At 49.4% G+C, this 22,389-nt stretch overlaps 1 protein-coding gene across 11 annotated transcripts in view; it reads left to right on the top strand.

Annotated features, from left to right (window-relative positions):
* MAP7 (microtubule associated protein 7) overlaps positions 1-22,389 on the top strand; it is a 1,989,984-nt gene that overhangs the window by 1,604,162 nt on the left and 363,433 nt on the right. For all 11 annotated transcript variants that reach the window (XM_069606765.1, XM_069606764.1, XM_069606762.1 and 8 more), the window contains one exon: positions 1,184-1,235. In XM_069606765.1, the coding sequence (XP_069462866.1) occupies positions 1,184-1,235 (52 nt within the window). The remainder of the gene's footprint in view (positions 1-1,183; positions 1,236-22,389) is intronic.

The raw sequence follows: 22,389 nt of genomic DNA, 5'->3' as shown, positions 1-22,389 counted from the left end.
AACAGGCCCCGGGGCAATCGAATTGCCCCGACCAGTACGTCCACAATATGATGGTTTGTACTGGTTTCTGTTCATAATTTGGGACTAGTAAAGCCAATGGTGACTTTACATGCCCTGGGAGACAGTAGTCAGTCCCAGGGTATGGAGTCTATGATGGGGGGTCGCTAGGAGTAAAAGACCCCATAGCCCATAAAACACATTGAAAGATAAAGGAACACCTCAAATCATGTCTAAGAGTGGGAGTAAAAGAATCTCACTCTTAGCAGGAGAGAAAAAATAAGCCCCAAAAATCCAGCAAAGCTGCTGGGGGACTCACTAGGTTGGGGAAATTAGCCTTACAGAGAATTCTCCCTAACAGTATGATAATACCCTTATTATTTGTAGTTTTCTACAACTAGCTTTTCTATGCTTTATCCACTCTGATCCTTACCAACATAACAAAGTTATCTAGTTCAACTACTGATATATATGTGTTCTGTTTGTCCCTTTGTCACAAGTTAATGAAGCAAAATTCATGGAAATGGAATATCAGTATTCTGATTAACGCTAATGAATGGGAGAAAACAATGTTAAAAAACACTGTGGTTGTTTAGTGCCTCAGTAATACCTGTGGAGACCACAAATGTAATGAAAATCAATCCTAAATCATAGTGTTCTGTGGATATGCTGGACATTTTTTCAAATAAACCTCTGCATTGGTGCAAATGTACTCGAGGACATGCTACATTGAGTTGTGGTGAACAAGAAGATCTATGAGTGTGTTTGTATGTATGTAATCCTTTCATTGGAAAGCTATGCCATACCATCTTGTCTTGATAGCCTGAGGAGAGAGTTACAATTGTTTGGTCCCTCACTTGATTTGTTTCTCAATATGTCTATGCTTGTTAATATGCTTCTTAAGACTGTGCAATCCACGTGAGTCCAAAACAAAAAAGTATCTCACTGTGCACTTTTTGGTTATCTGTAGGAACACAGGGTTGTAGCATTCAATTTAATCACTAGCAACGACTGTCATTTGTATCTTTTTCAGCAGTTGCACAAACTAGAGATTGGGTAAACTTGTGCTTTGCAAGTTGGTAGCTGATTCTTTTGTTCCGCCTTCTGTGCGGTGAGTGTAAATGAACAGGGTTTTTATCATGAAGTTTTCCTTCTAAAATAGCTGCTCAAATTCTCTCCTTTACAGCAATCAAACAAACAAAGAAATGGAGAAATTTCCAGGACTGCTCATGACACAGGTATAATTGTCTACACTGTTCTAACAATTGATGTATCAGATTCACATTAATGTTCAATTACAAGTCTTTTGCAGAGCTTAATGATAATGGCACACGTTATTGTCAACTCAAATGTCTTCTACGTTGATCTGTACCACATTTGAACGGATGTCTCAGAGTCATAAAATTGTTGATTACAAACCAAGAAAATACTTTTAAAAAATGTGTTCAAAGCAATCATTCAAGATGCAATATCTTTCTTTAGAATTTGTTGCAGTATAGTCCACTACAAATGGCTGTTAGATGTAGGTATCACATACTTTTCTACATTCACAATTTATCAATTCTAAAATGTAATAGCATATGTGGAAACCTACAGTTTGACAGAGAGTTGCAGGCATTTGTAATAATATTTTTTTCAATCAATCATTCACATCTTCCCCTAATACAAGCGGAAACCTTTGGATTTGTTCTTTTGTTTCATCTTTGTAAACCTGCTAAATAGTGCTCCTTGTGAACTATGGCTCACATAAATTGTGATAAACTGCATATTCTGTGGTGTCAGTTATCACTTTTTCAGATGGGATGATATAGCATACTTTCAGTTGAATTGTGTCCTCACTAAAACATGAGGGTCATGAATTCCAAATTGTCCCAAGTATATTAAATAGTAAAGGTTCATGCCTCAAAAATGTGTCTTCATGGGCGCTGGATATTTATTTAGCTTTTCGCCAATATGTATCATTTTTGTCATTGCTATTTATTTATTTTTCATGCATTGTCGCCACTTCCAAAACATGTTCCTTAGGGGTGGCAGGAGGGAGCTACTGTGGACTAGTTAATGTGTGAGACCAGGCCAGTTTGTTGCCACAAAATGCACCGAGCAAAATATAGTTTTGAGAGTCTTTAGAGGGAGGAGGAGGGAATTCCTTCGATAAGAGTCTTGAGTACGAAAGTATCTTCCACCATAACGCTTGTTCCTTGGAGTGTAAGGGGACAATTTGTTGTGAGCAACTGATTTTGGGTTTCCATTCAGCTGCTAGGGAAGGACGTGTTGATTGAGGGAGCCGATGACATTACCATTCATAGGTTTGTCATCAAGGTAGAGCACTTTGAAGTCTAATCTATACTTATTTCACTGTCCTTAGGCTGTAACCATCCCTGGAAGTTAACTTCCAGTTCAGAGCCATTGAGCAATGCATTGTGGATATGCCAATTAGCTTAAAAGCTTCCTTTTAGCTCTATTAAATTGTGTTTTTTTGTGTTCTGGTGTACATGCAAACCTTACACAATGAGTGCTGCCCAACACAATAAGATAAAATTAAGAAATTGAGAATTGGGGGCGTGGCCTGGAGTGCCTGCGATGTGGCAGCTCCTGTAATGGCCTCCACATGGGACCGCAGTGCAATTTAATTCCTTTTGGTTCCCGCGATGCCCAAAACTCCTGAACGACCAGCCTGGGGTGCGGAGCCTGGGGGGCACCTGTGGCGGTGATTTGAATCCCTAACGCGGCTGCCCTCCACTGAAACGCAGCAGAAGGAGCCGCGGCCCCGTCTGACTCCAAAATGGCGGGCGCGCCGCCTTCCCCCCGGCCCTGCAGCCTCCCCTCAGCGCCTTTCATCCCCGAAGCTACTCCTGCAGCCGGGCTCCCTGTGGGGCCCGACCACAAAACCAGCACCCCTAACTCCTCGGGCAGTGCACTGCCGGAGCTGTTTGGAAGTCGGGCCCGGATCTGGCCTCTGTGATCCGCGCCACCTGGGGGGGCCTCCCTGCATCGTCGCTAGGCAGCTACCCGCCCAAACAGCATGAGGTTCCCGCCGGAGCATCCACTCCCTCCGGGCTTGCGATCGTGGACTCGGGGTGCGCTGACAGCGCTTTCGCCCTCCGGCGTGGAGCCCCGAATCCCCTCCTCCTCCGCCTACTTGCCGCATGCTCACCTGCCACGGCTTCAGCCTCTCGCCCGTGGGTGCGGGCCCCGCGGACCCCTGGCACCCTTTCTGGGCGAATCGTCCAAATTGGAGCAAACGGAACAGCGGGTCAACGATGTTGAACGCAGGTTGGGGGAGACCGAAGAATTAACTACGGGCCACTCTAACTCCCTAACGGAGGTCCAACGCTCCATTCAGGCACTAATGGACAGAACCGAGATCCTCGAATACAAACAGGAGGATTTAGAAAACCGCTCCCAGCGCAACAACCTCCGGATCCGTAGGGTGCCCTCCGCAATCTCAGATAAGGAGCTCCCTGAATACATAAGCCTCTTTTTCTGATCCTTGCTACCAGATCTAGAAGAGTCGCAACTCCTGCTTGACCGTACTCATCGGTTGCGCCCTCGCCGGGGATCCGATACTGACCCCCCGCCAGACGTCATCACAAGAGTTCACTTTTACACCACCAAGGAAGCCATCGCGGCAATAGGCCCCTCCAAAGATGAACTCTCTTTTCAGGGCTCCCCCCTGCAGATCATCCAGGTCCTCTCCCCTCTTACCCTCCAGAAACGCAGGGCGCTATGCCCACGTTCGCTTTTCCTGCGAGACCAACAGATCCGCTACCGCTAGCTCTTCCCCACGGCGCTACAATTCTCATACAAGGGCTCCCTCTGCACCATCAGCCACCTCGAGGATGCTGCATCGAATCTCCATTCGGACTCCCCCGGAGACCCGCACTCTCCTAGCCAGATGAACCTGATGCGGGACGCCGCCTCTCCCGGGCCGAAGCGGGCCCCATGGTCTAGGGTGCGGAGAAGGCGCAGACCCAGATAACGGAAGCCGATATGTTTGAGGCACACGTAGATCTTGGAACCACTGACATATTCTCAAGCCCGCTGCGGACCCCCTGTGGTCCATACCCTACTCCAGGGTGGATGCCATCATGTTACCCCTGGAGAATATTTCAACTTTGTTGGCATTGTCACTAGATGACAACCTGTGCGGCCGGGGGATGCCTCCGACATTACAAATCGGTCCCCCCGGTTGCAGCCTGGTCCTCCCGTTGGAGGCCACTGTTGGTAGTTTGTTTCCCGTTGGAGACCTTCTTTAAAAACTTTCAGCCACAGGAAACCTTAATGCTGCAAATCCCTCACGGCTATGGCTGACTCGACTCGCACCCCATCCCCCCCGCAACAAATGGACTCGGGGCTCCAGCCCCGCACTTAACCTTGAAGCTTACCACCCTAAACGTCAGAGGCTTGAACTCCCCCCCACCCCCCGAAGAGGAAATCCATCCTACACAGATTGCATAATGAGGGAACCTCTATCGCGTTGCTACAAGAAACGCACCTACTCCCAACTGACTTTTCTCGCTTACGAAGCAGACTCTACCCCCTACAATTTCTGGCCTCCGGAGGAACCAAGAAAGGGGGCACTGCGATCTTATTTGCCAAGACCCTGAAACCCCAGATCCTGGACTCGCTGAGTTGCGCCGAGGGCTGTTTTGTGGCGGTCAAATGCATTGTCCTTGGTCAACTTTACACCCTCGTCTCAGCTTACGCCCCGAATGAGAACCAAGAGGGGTTCTACCAGGACCTAGAGGACTCCCTCCTTCCATTCATTGAAGGGCAGGTAGTCATTGGTGGCGACTTCAATGGGGTCCCAGACCCCCTCAAGGTCTCACCCCTCAGTCTCACTGGGGTCTCACCCCTCACCAGCCAGAGACCTGAAGTTGGCCACAGCTCTGCTTCACTTATTCCGTGCGCTGAACATTGTTGACTCCTGGAGAGTGCTATCTCCAGAAGAGAAAGACTTGACCTTCTATTCATATGTTCACCGTACCTTCTCCAGAATCGATTTGCTGCTGCTTTCCCCCCAGATTCTGTCCTTCACAAACAATGTTACGATTGGCTCCCGGATCCTCTCAGACCATGCCCCGGTCTCGCTCGCCTTGCGGGCTCACCTCCCGGCCAATACCTGGGACGCCATGAAGGCAGTACTTAGAGAGGAGTTGATCGCCCAAGGCGCCGCGTACCACAAACAAAAGAAGGCGGCATGAGCTATCCTGGAAACTAAGGTTCACGAGGCAGGGCCACTCATAAACGCAAAGGCTGGTCCCCGAAATCCTACAGCTCGAGGCGCACTACGCTAACGCTACAGCGAATCTGTTGACCAGAACCAAGCAATGGTACTACGTCCACAACAACAAAGCTAACAAACTACTGGAGAAGAGCAGGAATTTCATCCAGGGCCTACGTGACGCACAAGGGAGGACCTATCACTCGGAAGACGAGAAACTACGGTTGGCGACTGCCCACCAGCTGGAGATAATGACAGCAATCCCGCGGGACCCAGATGAACAGCGCGCCTACATTAAGGAGGCCTCGCTTCCGCCTCTCAAACGAGAGGCGAGAGAGGGACTGGAGTCCCTGATTACTACCGAGGAAGTGGAGGAAGCCATCAAAAGCCTAAAGCCGAGGGCTCCGTGCCCTTACGGGTTCTCCACATTCTTCTATAAACTCTTCTGCCCTCAACTGGTAGCCCCCATGACCCGCCTCTTCAACTCGTTTGCGACCTCTGGTACCGTCACCCCATCAATGCAGGAATCCATCACTGTTTTAATTCTCAAGCCTGGAAAAGACCCCCTGGAAAATAGCTCATATAGACCAATCTCCTTGTTGAACTTGGATGCCAACATCTACTCCAAAGTCCTGGCCAACCGCCTTGCCCCAGTCCTTCCAAGCATTATAGATCCGGACCAGACGGGGTTCATCCTCCACAGATCAACGAAGGACAACATCCGCAGGGCTCTAGACCTAATAGAGGTCGCTGCTCAGAGCTCCCAGCAATTAGCCCTGATCGCCCTAGACGCAACTAAAGCCTTCGATAAAATAGACTGGCCATATCTCTACCTCGCCTTAACGGCCTTTGGCTTCGGACCAACGTTCATGCGGATGACCCTGGCGAATTACCAGGCCCCGAGGACCCGGCTGAGAGTCAATGGCCGCCTATCGGATCCGATCCCTCTCACATGCGGCACGCGACAGGGATGTCCGCTATCCCCCTTGCTCTTTGCGCTGGCCATGGAACCGTTGGCCCAGCGAGTTCACTAGAACCCCCTCATCTCTGGCCCGAGGATCAGCGCCACCCAACACAAGATTGCCCTCTACTCGGACGATGTGCTGCTGACCGTCACGAATATCAAAGACTCTATGAAGTCGGCCCTGACGGAGATCCAGACTTTTGGGAGGGTCTCGGGTTTCGGCTATCAACTTTCACAAGTCCGTTGCCCTCCAATGGAACACCCAGGCGATCCCATATTTGGGAGTCCAGATCCCCGCTGACCCTGCAAAGATCTACCAGGCCAACTTCCCCCCACTCTTAGCGGAACTGGAAAAGGACTTGGCCCGTTGGCAGACACAGGAAATCTCGCTTCTGGGGCGCATTACGGCAAGCAAAATGAACCTCCTCCCCCGCTTCCTCTACTTATGTGCTGCCCTCCCAACCACAATCCCCCTTCCCCCTCTGCAACAGCTCCAGAGGAAAATCGTTGGCTTTATTTGGAAAGGCAAGAAAGTCTGTATCCCTCGGAGAACAATGATATCCAGCACGAAACTGGGAGGGTTGGGGGTCCCGGACCTCCAGAAATACCACATTGCAGCACAGCTGGCCCAATTTCAAGCTTGGGATCTTGTCTCCAATCGTCCGAAATGAGTGGAAATTGAACAGTCTCGTCTTCCTCTGCCCCTCCGCTTCCTCCCGTTCATTCCCACCACACTTCGACGCAACTGGCCAGGGGTACTGACTGCCACCAGGCAGACGTTGAAAGCATGGGAGTGGGCCCGCAGACGTGGAGGCATCCCTGGAACCCTTAGCGCAGCCTCCCCAATTTTTGTTAACCCCGCTTTCACCCCGGGAGCCTGGCCGCCAAACTTCAGAAACTGGGTGGCGGGAGGCCTCGAAACTTTGGGACAGCTTTTTGAGAGGGAAGCCCCTCTCACTTTCGAACGATGCAAAACGACTTTCCATCTTACAGAGACAGATAGATTCTCCTATGCCCAACTGAGGCACTGGTGCACTCACCCCCAAACTCGAGCTGCCGCAACGAGACCCCTGGCCCCCCTAGAGCTCATGATTAAGGACCTACCGGCCCGGGGTAAGATCTCGGCCCTATACAAACTTTTGCAGGATGATCCCCTCCTCTTCAGGCCCTCCTATATGACCCAATGGGAATCGGACCTGGGTCGAGCGATTGAAGACCACACGTGGATAGACGTTGGGACGAGAATGCGTACGGCGTCTCGGTGCATTACCAATTGGGAATACGCCCATAAGCTCTTGTTGCGTTGGTACTACCCTCCCCTATGCCTCCATCATTTCCAGCGGGCCCTGGACCCCCACTGCTGGGGCCAATGTGGCTCTCCAGGTTCCTACTTCCACATGTGGTGGACTTGCCCCAGAGTGAAGGAATTCTGGACCCAATGCCTGGCCATAATTCGAGAGATCACCCATGTTGAAATCCCCCTAACACCTGAGCAGGTTCTCTTGGGGATCCGACTTCCGGACTCGTATCCGAGAACAGGGAGAAGAGCGGCGCTGATCTCCCAACTCTTACTGGCTGCCAAAATCACAGTGGCTCACACCTGGAAGTCTGCGGAGGGCCCCCTGATAACCCTCTGGTGGCTTAAATTATGGGATATTCTAATAGCCGAAAAGGTCACGGCAGCCAAAGCGGGACTGCTCCACCGATTCACTGACACTTGGGCCCCAGTTTTGGACTACGACCGGAATTACCCGGCCCTGACTTTCAAACCACGCTCCCCGCCTGCTCAGGCCGAATGAAACATCCCCTGCCGCTGACACGGGAACTTGGGGGGTGGGGGGAGACTCAAGTCTATTTTGCTTGATTTACCTGTGAAACTCAATTACCGTTAATGTCTTGTTTCCTTTGTGCTGTGTTATAAATAAACAAATTAAAAAAAAAGAAATTGAGAATTAGAGAAAAAGATCAATAAAACATAAAAATCAAGGTTACAATTCATAAGATGTTTGAAGATATAACAGACAGGATCAAAATTGATCCAGAGTTCAGATTGATTCATGCATCCATCGAATATGACCAATAAAAAAATCAAACCTGAATTAATGTGATAAGCATTAATAAAAGGATAATACCCTATATATATGTTGATGTGTCTGGAAAGATTTCTAAAACATATCTGATGGTAGCAATTGCCAAAGATAACAAATCACCGAGAGTATTTTTGCCCATAGGCCACACAGTGAAATATAATAACCTGCAACAAAAAAAAAAATTAAAAGACACTTTTCTCTGTTGGGCCTCATTGTCGATCAATGGATTACTAAATGCGCATGGGTCTTTACAACTCTAGTGTTACCACAAAAACTGCAAAATCTTTCTACGTGATTCAGTATTAGATCTGGCTCCTATCACTTCATGAGTGAGGAGCGGATTTACTCTGAAGCGCATGAGGATGGTCCTCCATTTATGGCAGGGGAATCTACTAAGATAACATTTGATTAAGTTAACTTTCCTTTCTTCAAGACACCCCAGGTAGATTAACTTATATCTCCTTAGCAAATCCCTAGTGGTACACAAATTTTCTTGCAGCATTATATTTTCTAACATGAGAGGGAATCCATATTCGAGTTTCATTCATAACATTTACACTGTATAAAAGTATGTATGTTCCCACAAATTTAGATAAATGGAACTATTATATTAACACCCACATACAACTTCTAGCATCTAGCTTGGGTTCCTACATAAGAGATACCACCCATATACTCCAACAATTACATTTTATCACCTGGCTCAAGACTTACAGACTAGTGACACTTGATGTCACATCACTGTACACCAGTATCAAACACCAGAAGGGCATTGAAACCACTAACTACTTTCTCAAATCAAGATCCATCTCAAATTTTGAACAAAACATAATGATTACATCAATGTTGGAATGCACACTTACAAACAACATATTCTGCTTTGACGGACAAATATGCCAGCAAATAAAAGGAACACCTATGGAGGCGAAATACACCTCTCCTAAGCCAATCTATTTCTGGGCCATTTCAAAATTGAACACGCCTGGACACCCAGCATTTAACGACAACAATCAATTCATTTTCTCGGGTCGCTACATCAACAATATCATAACCATTTGGGATGGAGACCGAGACTTCATTCTAGAATATGTCAAATACCTCAACACCAATGATTACAAAATCTCACTGACCATGAAGGAGAGCTCTGAGAGGATCTGTTTCCTGGACCTTGACATCTATGTCAACAATTCCACACAAACCACTGTGTACAAGAAACTGACAGAATGAAACAGTACATTACATGCTTCAAGTAACCATCTAAAACACATTGTTCACAACATACCCTACGGAGCACTACTAATAATAGAGGCACTGCAGCGAGCCCTCAGAATTCGAACAACATAGACTAAACAGACAAACTGAATTCAAACAAAGAAGATACTGCTGTCATAAATCACCAAGGTATCTTATGAAAAGGATACGGTAACCAAAAAGGATACAATTGGTAGGGCTCTTGCGGATCCTTATTCACATGACGTGATAGTAGTGAAGTCAAATTAGACCTTCCAAATGATACCACTCTCTGACTGGTGAAACAGACAGAGAGAGGGATCATTGGAAAGGGCGTGGGAGCTTTATAGGAAGTCAGCCTAGGATAAATAAAGTATCATGAGAAACTGTCCCAAATCAACTATAGAACAGCAATAGCATTAATTAACAACACTGACCTGTAGGCTTAGAACTGAAGTCTCCACCAAAGTCTCTGAAGAAATCCAGGAGTTGAAACAACGAAAAGGATGTTAGGGAGAATTCTCTGTTTAGGCTGAAATTCCTAACCTAGTGAGTCCCCCAGCAGCTTTGCTGGATTTTTGGGGTTTATTTTTTTCTCCTGCCAAGAGTGAGACTCTTTTACCCTCACTCTTGGACATGATTTGAGTGTGTTTCTTTGGATCTAGATGTGTTTAATGGGCTATGGGGTCTTTTACCCCATAGGGCTTCATGTGTTTTTGTGATGTGTGTTACACAGCACCCTCAGTGCAGTGACACAGGGGTGTCATAGTGACCCCCCAGTATAGACTCCATACCCTGGGACTGACTACTGTCTCCCAGGGCTGTAAAGTCACCATTGACTTTACTAGTCTTAAATTCTGAACAGAACCAGTACAAACCATCATATTGTGGACGTACTGGCTGGGGCAAATCGATTGCCCCAGGATCTGTTAGTCGAGGGGGCACGTCTCCGTCCCCCCTGATCGGCTGGTGGCAGTGGATGCTGCTTTTTATATTCAACCGCAAATATTTTCCTATGGGATTTCCCATTGTTTTAGGCTACTATCTTTATTTAATTATTTACGGTAGCCTCGAACATACCGCTGGTTTATTTAATTAATATTCATTCTCCGGTTGGTATTTTTTGCCAAAGATTGATTCTAAAATGGCGTTTGTGTTCTCTTCTGTGACTCCAACCCAAGTCGAGCCCTTTGTTCCACTTTTTGGCGGGCTTCTCCACAGAAGCCCTCCAAAGTGGTGCAACTCTGTCTGGGGTACTTAGGAGGGGTGGAGGGGAATTTAGGCACCCTGGACTGAGTTGCCTAGGCAACTCAAGTCGCACTCCATCCTGATTGGCCCAAGTGGTGAGCCGGCCGGCTCACCACTTAGCATGTTTAAGTGACAGCTAGGCTGAGTGAATGGGGGTTTGCTGCATAAAAGCAGGGCTTTGGGGACTGGAACTTTAGAAGTCGCCACAGGACCTAAGAATCCGACGAGGGAGAAGCTGAGCCGACCTGCCACGACACCACCACCGGTGGAGCCCTGCTGGACTGCCTCACCACTTTTCCCAACGACAGAGAAGATCTCCCGCCGGAGAGTCTTCTTCCTTTGACTGGTGGGGATAACCAGTTTCACCGTTTTTCCGCCTTCCCGACGTACCTCGTGGCCGCCTTGCCCGTGCCAAGCACCCCGGCAACCGGGATACCACGTTTTACCACGACCGCGAAACAAAGGTACCACCTTTAACCGGAAAACTCCACGGCTGGTTTCTTCCCTGGTAGTGCAACGACCTTCATCTTTCCTCCAAGTCGAGATCTTCTCTTCCCCTGGACGACGACGCAACTTGCACCCACTACCAGGAACAACTGCCACCGCTGGAGTCTTTCCCACTTAACGTACCATGTCCCGCCTGGCTTCCCTTGCTACCGACTGTACGGGGTAGATTTAGCCCCCGGCATTCGAACCTGGGTTAGGCTGGGACACCCTGGCTAAACTTTCCTAAGCCTCTCTAAACTCTGCAAGACTTTCTAAGCCTAGTGTAACTGTGTGATCTTGGGTGCATTTGTGCTCTGCTCTCTCTAAGAGGGGGCCCAGCCTTTGGACTTTGGCTGACCAGTGACTTTTTTCTCTTCTGCCTTGCTAATAGTGTTCCTGAATCTTAGAGTGGTATACCTTCCCATATTCTGTCTTTTTCCCTCCCTTTCTCACACACTTATTGGAGTGCCATCTAGTTAAGCGCTCACCTCTGTATGAAAATAAGTGGTGTTTTACAGTGACTCATCTGATAAGGAAAAAGGGGTGTATATATTATAATAGTAACTGTGTTTAGAATATTTTACAATAAGAGTGCTGGAGTGTTTTCAACAGTGTGTTTTTAAATAAATAATTATATACTTTGATACCAAAGCTCTGGTCAGTGTTTGCTTGTATTATTGTATCGGAGTGCCTATTGTGTATACTTCGCATACTGCCTAACTCTTCTTGAGAGAAGTCTGACTGCTCAGCCACAGCTACCAGGTAAATCTGGGTGGTACAGACTGCTACCAAGTGGGTTTACTGCCAACACCTGTAGTCTTAAATCTTTTGCAGTGGTCCCTAAGGGAACTGCACAGGTTTCTGCCTAACAAAGGAGGGGAAGATTAGTAAGGGAGACTTATCCCGAACGGCACGAGGCTCACGCTAGATACCGGGTTGGTGCACCACAGGATAGCGTCCAAAGTACTGTGCACAATCACCTTCAAAAAGAAATACTTCCTTTCCCACGTAGAACAGAAATATGATGAAATGAGTCCACCTGTTATCTCATCACAGGTGCCAGGGATTCACTCCAAAGCAAAGAATTGTATGCGTGTGGAATTACACGTTTCAAAGTTCAAAAGCCCGCGTGCAGGTTTACACACAACAGAGTTCACACAGCCGGGACAGCCGCTATTGCAAGCATGAGGATTCACACGCAGCACAAGGACACGCAACTAGGACAGCAGCGTGTAAAGAGTAGAGTAGACCGCGTGCGATACGCAAACAGAAGTGCACACAGTCAGAGCAGCCGTACCTGAAGAGTTCCAGAGTCCGCGTGTGTATTACCCGCAAACAAAGTACACACAGCCGGGATAGCCGCGCTAGCGTCCGCGTGAGATTTAACACGCGATCAAAGGACACGCAGCCCAGGACAGCCGCGCTTGGAAACAGCGGCCGCGTGGGATTTACACGCAACCTAACTTCACGTAGTCAGGAAAGCAGCATGCGAAGAAATCAGGAACCCGCGTGTCAGAATACACGCGACTGAAGAGCACGCAGACAGTGCGGCCAACCTGTGACTTCCAGGAGGCAGCTCCAGGAATTCGCGTGTGGAAGAAAACACGCCGAAGAAGCCAAGGAAGTAACTGAAGAGAATGTGAGGACGCAGATCAAGGGTTTCAGCTACCAAACGCCATATTGGTTCAATCAGAAACAGCGAGCGACGTATCACCGCTGCTTATGACCGTACTGCCATAACCCACGTGACTAACCTGAACCACGTGAATTTAACAACGTGAATAATGCAGACGTCGTTTTCCCGGCAGTGCATCAAACAATCTCCATTTAGAATAGAACGGTCTAGCAGTTCTATGAGCATAACTCGTTCTGCGTGAAGATGTTGTTCCAGGTCCAGAGGTAATATGTCCAGCATGCATGACAACAGCAATAAACTTCTCAACAAAGCAGAAACAAGAGTGAAATTGAAAACCAGATCTGATCTCTTTCAAACTAGGGGTCCACAAACTAAACCCCTGGCCAAAACTGTGAGATTCACCAACACTTACAGCTCTAATGCGTCATTTCTCAGAAAAACACTAGCAAAACATTGGAATATCCTAAAATTGGACAATCGCATCAAAAATCACATTGACCCCAAACCATCCATCACATTTCGAAAAGCTAAAACCATCAACCCCAGTTGGGCCGGATTGGTATGATTTTACTGCGACGGAAATGACCGAAGGATATATGTCTGTATATACAACTTGATTGCATGGAATACAGTGCCATCAAAAATGTATTTGCATGGCTGTGGCAGAGTGGAAATTAATATATATATTAACCGGATACATGAAATAAACAGACTGGAACAAATAAACTTTGTAACCTTATGGGAAATACTATAAACATTGCCATGTATATAGTTATTAGAGACAAAACATACCATAACCTGGAAGAAATATATGAAATTAGCTGATGAGTTGTTCAGTAAAACATTTACAAAAATAGACGCATTTTCATAATTTAACAGATTGGTGGAACGGAAATCGATTGTTAAATTATAAAAGTCATTTAAATAAATACCCTTTTCGGTCATTTGACAGTAAGTCTCTGCAACTTGTGATTACATGTGATTAAAAATACGAATGAAAAAATGTACGAAAGGGACATAATTTACCAATGTAGTCTTCTTGGACAACGATAATCAAAATCCCAAGGAAAATCCATTAAAACCAAATAATCCATGAGAGAAGCACAAAAAAATCCATAAAAAAATATTCCAACAAGGGTCCACCAAGATAAATCCATGAAAAATACCCGACAAATCCCCAAAAAATAATCCTTTGGCATCCAATAAAATTCATTTAAACCAAATAAAATAATCCATGATAGAAGTACAAACAATCCATAAAAAAAATCCAGCAGGAGTCCACCAAGAATCCATGAAACACACCTGACAAATCCCCAAAAAACAATCCTTTGGCATCAAGGAAAATCCATTAAAACTAATTAAGCCATGAGAGAAGAACAAAAAATCCATAAAAGATATTCCAGCAAGAGAGTCCACCAAAACAAATCAATGGAAAATGCCCCAACAATCCCCAAAACAGATCCCTTGGCATCCGAAAAAAGACAAATATTGGAAATCCAAGTAAGTCCTCCTGCACAACCGATCGCATCCAAATGAACTGAAGAAAATGATGGATAAGAACTTCTGTTTACGTCACAATGAAAAAACCCGTAGACGCTGGCAACACCCAATGGACAAATATAATATTGTGACTCATGTTTATATTTCATATGTGTTTATATATTAATAGGTCAAAATGTATAGTAGGTCAAATGTTACATGTAAAAGTAGGTCAAAACTTCCATACGATCAAATATATTTGATCAAATTGGCCAAACCCGTTGAGCCCAAGCTATATGAAAATGGAAGTGAAATCACAAAGGGTGAAAGAGTCCTGGAACATATTTGAGGCAACAGGGAGCTATAAATGTGGACATTGCAAGATTTGTCCGAACATGATGAACAAACTTAAAACCATCAACCTACCCAATGGCACCAAGATAAGCATTAAACAGTTAACTGTAATACCAACTATGTCATGTATAGATTCCAATGTCTTTGTACTAAATAGTACATAGGCAGCACCATACGCAAAATGAAAACTAGAATACTAGAACACTTCAGAAGTGTTAGGAATAAAGACATCAGATATCCGCTAGCAGCCCACTTTTTAGAAGAAAATCTGGTTGGCAACCCAGCACTACTAAAATGTACAGGACTGGAAAAAATCAACAACCGACTGGGAGGTGGCAATAAAGAACAGCTTCTACGTCAGAGAGAAGCAAAATGGATACACTCCATAGACACATGCTTCTCTGGTCTTAATCAGGACAATGAACTATACAACTTTCTTTAAATCTTGCAACACACACTTATCGCTATCAAAACTTTGCACAATCATACATTTTATTTGTATCAATCTTTTTTCACCAAACTGAAATATGCCAGTGGTCACATAATATAAGATAAGTACTAATTACCTGTGACCATCAACTCAACCATTGATTCAGTAGCAGCCTCCTCTCAAATTCAAAAATCTTAAAATTATATTTTTTTCAACCTTTTCAGATGATATTCTCATCCCATTTTCACTCTAGTTACCCATCTTAATTTTTTTGACTTGGTTGTAATCAGACTCTTGTCACACCTACGCTATGTTTTATTAGACCCTATTTGGGCTATTTAAAACATCAATTTTTTAACAAGGCCTTCAATATAGACCTGGTACTTCAGCCCCTTATTCAAAATAGCAAATTGGTTTCCTTTTTTCATTATTGACCACCTCACCAGGGGAATCCCACCTTTAATACTACTTCAACAATCAGAGAACTTCTGTTGGTGAGTTTGGCATCATTATTTTCTTCAATCACTTGACACTTATCTAAACAACATAATGCAGGGTCTCACATATGCATCAATTCTATTCTTTCAACAGAGTTTATAATTGGCAAATACCTTCACCACGATATATCAGCGTACCAGCAAATTAGCACAACCGACTACTCAATCCCTCCTGATGAGCCACTCAGCTAGAGGGGTGAAACACGTGTAGAGGGCATTAACCAACTACTTCAATGAAGACCTAACTGGGCACAAGACATGTGGAAAATTTACATGATCTCATTAAGGAAATCACCCCTATAAAGACCCAAGAGGACACTAATCATTACACTGGTTAAGTTGGTGTTTCCATAGGAAGAGCACTCTTTGGGCGGCTTATAACTTCGCCCCCTCTGGACGAATCCTCACCAAACTTTGCAAAAAAAGTATATGGCCCACTCTGAATTTTTGCAAAGTTTGGTGAGGATTCGTCCAGGGGGGGAAAAGTTATAGGGGGGTCCCAAAATGTCTGTTTTTGTCCCATAGATTGAATGGGAAAATTGTTTTGCTCATGCCTACAGCCCAAACCGCTGGACGGATTTTCACCAAATTTGGACCAGGAGCAGCGGCTTGGTCCCGAAAGCGTGCTTTTGCAAATTTGGTGAAAATCCGTCCAGTAGTTTTTTTTAAAATGACCAAAAAGTAGGTAAAAAAAAAATGTGTGATATCTGTGTGCGCTTCGGGGACACACTTCCCTGTTTGCTCCGCGGACAGGACGGTGATTGGGCAAGCAGCTTGCGTGATGTCCGCGGACATCTGACGTGCTCTCTCATTGGATGCAGTGAAAGCGTGCAGTGCGTCTGGCTTCAGAGACGCCCGCCATCTTTCTTTCCCGCATGAGAGGCTTTGTCAGGTCAGCAGGAGCGTGTCTCTCTCCTGTTCCTCCCACCCCCGCTCATGCGCCATGTCTGCCCCACCCCCCGCTCATGCCCCGTGTGTCCTTTCTGTCCCCCCACCCCCGCTCATGCCCCGTGTGTCCTTCCTGTCCCCCCCACCCCCGCTCATGCTCCGTGTCTCCCCTATTCCTCCAGCCTCCTGCTCACGCCATCGCACACGGTGGCCATCGGAGGGCTGAGGAGCAGGATCTGCCGCACGAACTCATGTCCGTGTTTTTGTTCGTCTCCTGACATACAAACCCCCCCACCACCCGCTCATGCCCCGTGTGACTCTCTCCCTCCCCCCCACCCCCGCTCATGCCCCGTGTGTCTCTCTCCCTCCCCCCCACCCCCGCTCATGCCCCGTGTGTCTCTCTCCCTCCCCCCCGCTCATGCCCCGTGTGTCTCTCCCTCCCCCCGCCCCCTTCTCATGCCCCGTGTGTGTCTCTCCCTCCCCCCGCCCCCCGCTCATGCCCCGTGTCTCTCTCCCCCCCACCCCCGCTCATGCCCCGTGTCTCTCTCCCCCCACCCCCTGCTCATGCCCCATGTGTCTCTCTCCCCCCCACCCCCTGCTCATGCCCCGTGTGTGTCTCTCCCCCCACCCCCTGCTCATGCCCCGTGTGTCTCTCTCCCCCCACCCCCTGCTCATGCCCCGTGTGTCTCTCTCCCACCCCCCGCTCATGCCCCGTGTGTCTCTCTCCCTCCCCCACCCCCTGCTCATGCCCTGTGTGTCTCTCTCCCTCCCCCACCCCCGCTCATGCCCAGGTGTGTCTTCCCTCCCCCGCCACCCCCTGCTCATGCCCCGTGTGGCTCTCTCCCTCCCCCCACCCCCCGCTCATGCCCCGTGTGTCTCTCTCCCTCCCCCCCACCCCCCGCTCATGCCCCGTGTGTCTCTCTCCCTCCCCCCACCCCCCGCTCATGCCCCGTGTGTCTCTCTCCCTCCCCCCCACCCCCGCGCATGCCCCGTGTGTCTCTCTCCCTCCCCCCCACCCCCGCTCATGCCCCATGTGTCTCTCTCCCCCCACCCCCTGCTCATGCCCCATGTGTCTCTCTCCCTCCCCCCCACCCCCGGCTCATGCCCCGTGTGACTCTCTCCCTCCCCCACCCCCCGCTCATGCCCCGTGTGTCTCTCTCCCTCCCCCCCACCCCCCGCTCATGCCCCGTGTGTCTCTCCTGTTGGCCCCACCCCCGCTCATGCCCCGTGTCTGTCTCCTGTTGCCCCCCACCCCCCGCTCATGCCCCGTGTCTCTCTCCTGTTGCCCCCCACCCCCTGCTCATGCCCTGTGTCTGTCTCCTGTACCCCCCACCCCCCGCTCATGCCCCGTGTCTCTCTCCTGTTGCCCCCCCACCACCGCTCATGCCCTGTGTCTTCCTCTTGTCCTCTTGTCCCCCCTCCTATGGTGCCCCTTGTTGACCTCTTGTTCCCCCTACCCCCCCGCTCATGCCCCGTGTCTTCCTCCTGTCCCCCCACTCCTCCCTGATGCCCTGTGTCTTCCTCCTGTTCCCTCCCACCCCCTGCTCATGCCCCGTGTCTTCCTCTTGTCCCCCCTCCTATGATGCCCCTTGTTGACCTCTTGTTCCACCCACCCCCGCTCATGCCCCGTGTCTCCCTTCTTCCCCCCCACCCCCCGCTCATGCCCCGTGTCTTCCTCCTCCCCACTCATGCCACGTGTCTCCCTTCTTTCCCCCCACCACCCCCCGCTCATGCCCCGTGTCTGCACTGTTGGGACAGGGCAGACACAGGGCATGAGCGGGGGTCGGGGCCCCACCTTGCCCTACCCCCGCTCATGCCCCGTGTCTCCCCTGTTCACCCCACCCCCCGCTCATGCCCCGTGTCTGTCTCCTGTTCCCCCCACCCGCTCATGCCCCGTGTCTGTCTCCTGTTCACCCCACCCGCTCATGCCCTGTGTGTCTCTCTTGTTGCCCCCACCCCCCCGCTCATGCCCCGTGTCTGTCTCCTGTTCTCCCCACCCCCCGCTCATGCCCCGTGTCTGTTGTTCCCCCACGCCCCGCTCATGCCCCGTGTCTGTCTCCTGTTCCCCCACCACCCGCTCATGCCCCGTGTCTGTCTCCTGTTCTCCCCACCCCCGCTCATGCCCTGTGTCTGTCTCCTGTTCCCCCCACCCCCCGCTCATGCTCCGTGTCTCTCCTGTTGCCCCCCACCCACGCTCATGCCCCGTGTCTGTCTCCTGTTGTCCCCCACCCCCCGCTCATGCCCCGTGTCTTCCTCCCCCCCACTCCCCGCTCGTGCCCCGTGTCTCCCTTCTTTCCCCCCACCCCCCGCTCATGCCCCGTGTCTGCATTGTTGGGACAGGGCAGACACGGGGCATGAGCGGGGGTGGGGGCCCCACCTTGCCCTACCCCCGCTCATGCCCCGTGTCTGTCTCCTGTTCCCCCCACCCCGCTCATGCCCCGTGTCTCCCCACCCCCGCTCATGCCCCGTGTCTGTCTCCTGTTCCCCCCACCCCCCGCTCATGCCCCGTGTCTCTCCTGTTGCCCCCCACCCCCGCTCATGCCCCGTGTCTGTCTCCTGTTGTCCCCCACCCCCCGCTCATGCCCCGTGTCTGTCTCTGTTGTTCCCCCACCCCCCGCTCATGCCCCGTGTCTGTCTCCTGTACCCCCATCCCCGCGTCTCTCTCCGGTTGCCCCCCCCACTCATGCCCCGTGTCTGTCTCCTGTATCCCCCCCCCCGCTCATGCTCCGTGTCTGTCTCCTGTTCCCCCCACCCGCTCATGCCCCGTTTCTCTCCTGTTGCCCCCCACCCCCTGCTCATGCCCTGTGTCTGTCTCCTGTACCCCCACCCCCGCTCATGCCCCGTGTCTGTCTTCTGTTCTCCCCACCCCCCGCTCATGCCCTGTGTCTGTCTCCTGTTGCCCCCCACCCATGGCCCGTGTCCGTATCTGTCTCCTATTCCCCCCACCCCCCGCTCATGCCCCGTGTCTTTCTCCTGTTGCCCCCCACCCCCGCTCATGCCCCGTGTCTGTCTCCTGTTGCCCCCCACCCCCCGCTCATGCCCCGTGTCTGTCTCCTGTTGTCCCCCACCCCCCGCTCATGCCCCGTGTCTGTCTCTGTTGTTCCCCCACCCCCCGCTCATGCCCCGTGTCTGTCTCCTGTACCCCCATCCCCGCGTCTCTCTCCGGTTGCCCCCCCACTCATGCCCCGTGTCTGTCTCCTGTATCCCCCCCCCCCGCTCATGCTCCGTGTCTGTCTCCTGTTCCCCCCACCCGCTCATGCCCCGTTTCTCTCCTGTTGCCCCCCACCCCCTGCTCATGCCCTGTGTCTGTCTCCTGTACCCCCCACTCCCGCTCATGCCCCGTGTCTGTCTTCTGTTCTCCCCACCCCCCGCTCATGCCCTGTGTCTGTCTCCTGTTGCCCCCCACCCATGGCCCGTGTCCGTATCTGTCTCCTATTCCCCCCACCCCCCGCTCATGCCCCGTGTCTTTCTCCTGTTCTCCCCACCCCCCCTCATGCCCCGTGTCTCTCTCCTGTTGCCCCCCACCCCCGCTTATGCCCCGTGTCTGTCTCCTGTACCCCCCACTCTCCCGCTCATGCCCTGTGTCTTCCTCCTGTTCCCTCCCACCCCCTCCTCATGCCCCGTGAAAAGACAGGCCCTGATCAGTCAGGTGATCGCTGCAGCCAATGGAACTAGAGAGAGGGGGAGACAATGATCTAACAGCACCACATTATAAAAGGAGAAGGAAGACGAGGCCGAGTGTGGGTTGGCCAATTGAGGTCAGAGTGGGTGAAGGTTGACCGAGAGACCAGGCGAAGACGGACGCAGGAGTGGATTGCTGGACAGTTGGCGGCAGAATTTGAGCATAGCACAGGTGATTTCCATAATAAATGTGTGTGCTTTACGCTACTTTCCATATTGTGTACAACACAACTGTGTGCTATACCTGAGTGTGCTGATTTACCTATTCACATTTGTGCTTACCAGCTGCACCTCTGTGCCTAATGTGAGGTGTCAGTAATGAGAGTCGGACACAAGGCTGTCATTTTGTGACTAAAGACTTTTATTAAATGAAAAATGGGTTGGCAAAATGCCTCTCTGACCCTATCTTAAAGTGGAGTTTCCCTACTGTCTGTGTCAGGATGTCAATAACTGAAAAACAATCCGTGTGTCCAAAACATCCTATCCTAACCCTCACACTAAAAACAAAACAATAAAGGGTACAAAGACATTTTGTGAACCGGATATTGCCAAAAAGTGTTCACAACTGAAAATAAGAATAGCCCCAACAAAAATGTTCTCCAATGGGAATGACCTTGGATCCAGAGGGTGTTCCCCTTCCCCTGGATTCTTTAGTAGGATGGCAATCGTCTCTTTCGAATGGATTGTGTCCTCCCACGTATTCCTCATCTCTTGATAATTATACTTCCAGCTGCTTCAGGATTTTTTTCAACATGGGGCGCTGGGTGCCGTCTCGTCGATGTCCCTCGGGGGCCTCCATTCAACTGTCGACGTCATCATCTGTATAAATAGCGCACGCAGCGCCTATTGGCTTCAGTTCTGCTTTTCCGAGCTAACGCTTCGAAGAATTACGGCGCACTTTGGTTCTTCAGTGAACCTCATCACCTATTTTCGATCAATGAAAATGTCTTGCCTGTCGGCTCCATCAACGCCTAAGACGGGCTTCAAGAAGTGCCAAGACTGTGGATCGAAGATGTCGATCACCGACCCCCACTGCATATGTCTGTGGTGTCTTGGTACCGGTCACCGAACATCCAACTGTAACTCCTGTCAAGCGATGACGGAAAAGGCTCTCAGGGAGCGCAAAGGTAAATTGGCAGTGGGGAGGTTGCCTTCGAAAGTCTCTTTCGAAGAGCTCAAAAAGAAAATCCGATGAGTCGAGAGATTCTCCTCAACTGAAAAGATCTCGATCGAGAATTCGATTGTGCCATTCTTCGTCATCTTCTTCGAAGAAGATCAAGAAACAGTGTCACAGGTCACCTTCGTCCTCTAGGGATTCCTCTGCCGGGGTAATCATATGACCAACTAAGTCGGACTCCCCAGCTAAATGGGATGTGTTTCGTAAAGAAATGCTTAAAATCTTAGAGAATGCGGCCCATGCCCCTGCCGATCTGCATCAAGACGGCAAAGGGAAGTCGAAGAGAAAATCATTAAAATCTTTGAATCCGAGCCATAAACCAGAACTGCATCGAGAAAAATCTCAATCCGACGAGAAATCGTTGAGGGCTTCGACAAGTCAGGAATCAGTCCATCGAGGGTTCCTTCGAAAAGTATAAAATGTCGACAACTCCAATGCCCTCGTTAATGCCATCAGTGTCGGAACCGTTGATGCCAGTGTTGAAATCGACTGACAAAATCGACTCCAACTTCAAAGTCGTCGGCGATTTCTTCAGTTGTTGAAGCCAATAGTAACTCAGGAAAAGTTTTTCAAACCCATGCCAAAGAAAGACTTTTTCAAGTCTTTAACCTCAATCTATGAAGACAATGAGCCTTCAGATGATAACGTACCACCATTTGGGTTACAATATGGCACCCCTAATGTGCCAGAGGAGTTGATTTTAGAAGAGTCTATGTTAAAAGACTTGAATGATAACCTACAATTCGTATAGATACCTCTCCAGAACTGGAATTTGGTATGCCAGATCCTACTGACCACGCTGACTTCTCATATAGGCAGCAAATGAGCAAGGTGGTAGAATTTTTAGAATGGAGCAGTGTTAGGGAGAATTCTCTTATAAGGCTAATTTCCCAAACCTAGTGAGTCCCCCAGCAGCTTTGCTGGATTTTTGGGGTTTGTTTTTTTCTCCTGCTAAGAGTGAGATTCTCTTCCTCCCACTCTTAGGCATGAGTTGAGGGATGTCTTTGA

The sequence above is a fragment of the Ambystoma mexicanum genome, chromosome 4p (assembly GCF_040938575.1).
Source record: "Ambystoma mexicanum isolate Mex_15411 chromosome 4p, UKY_AmexF1_1, whole genome shotgun sequence".
Taxonomy (NCBI): Eukaryota; Metazoa; Chordata; class Amphibia; order Caudata; family Ambystomatidae; genus Ambystoma; species Ambystoma mexicanum.
This window is presented reverse-complemented; position numbering and strand designations above follow the sequence as displayed.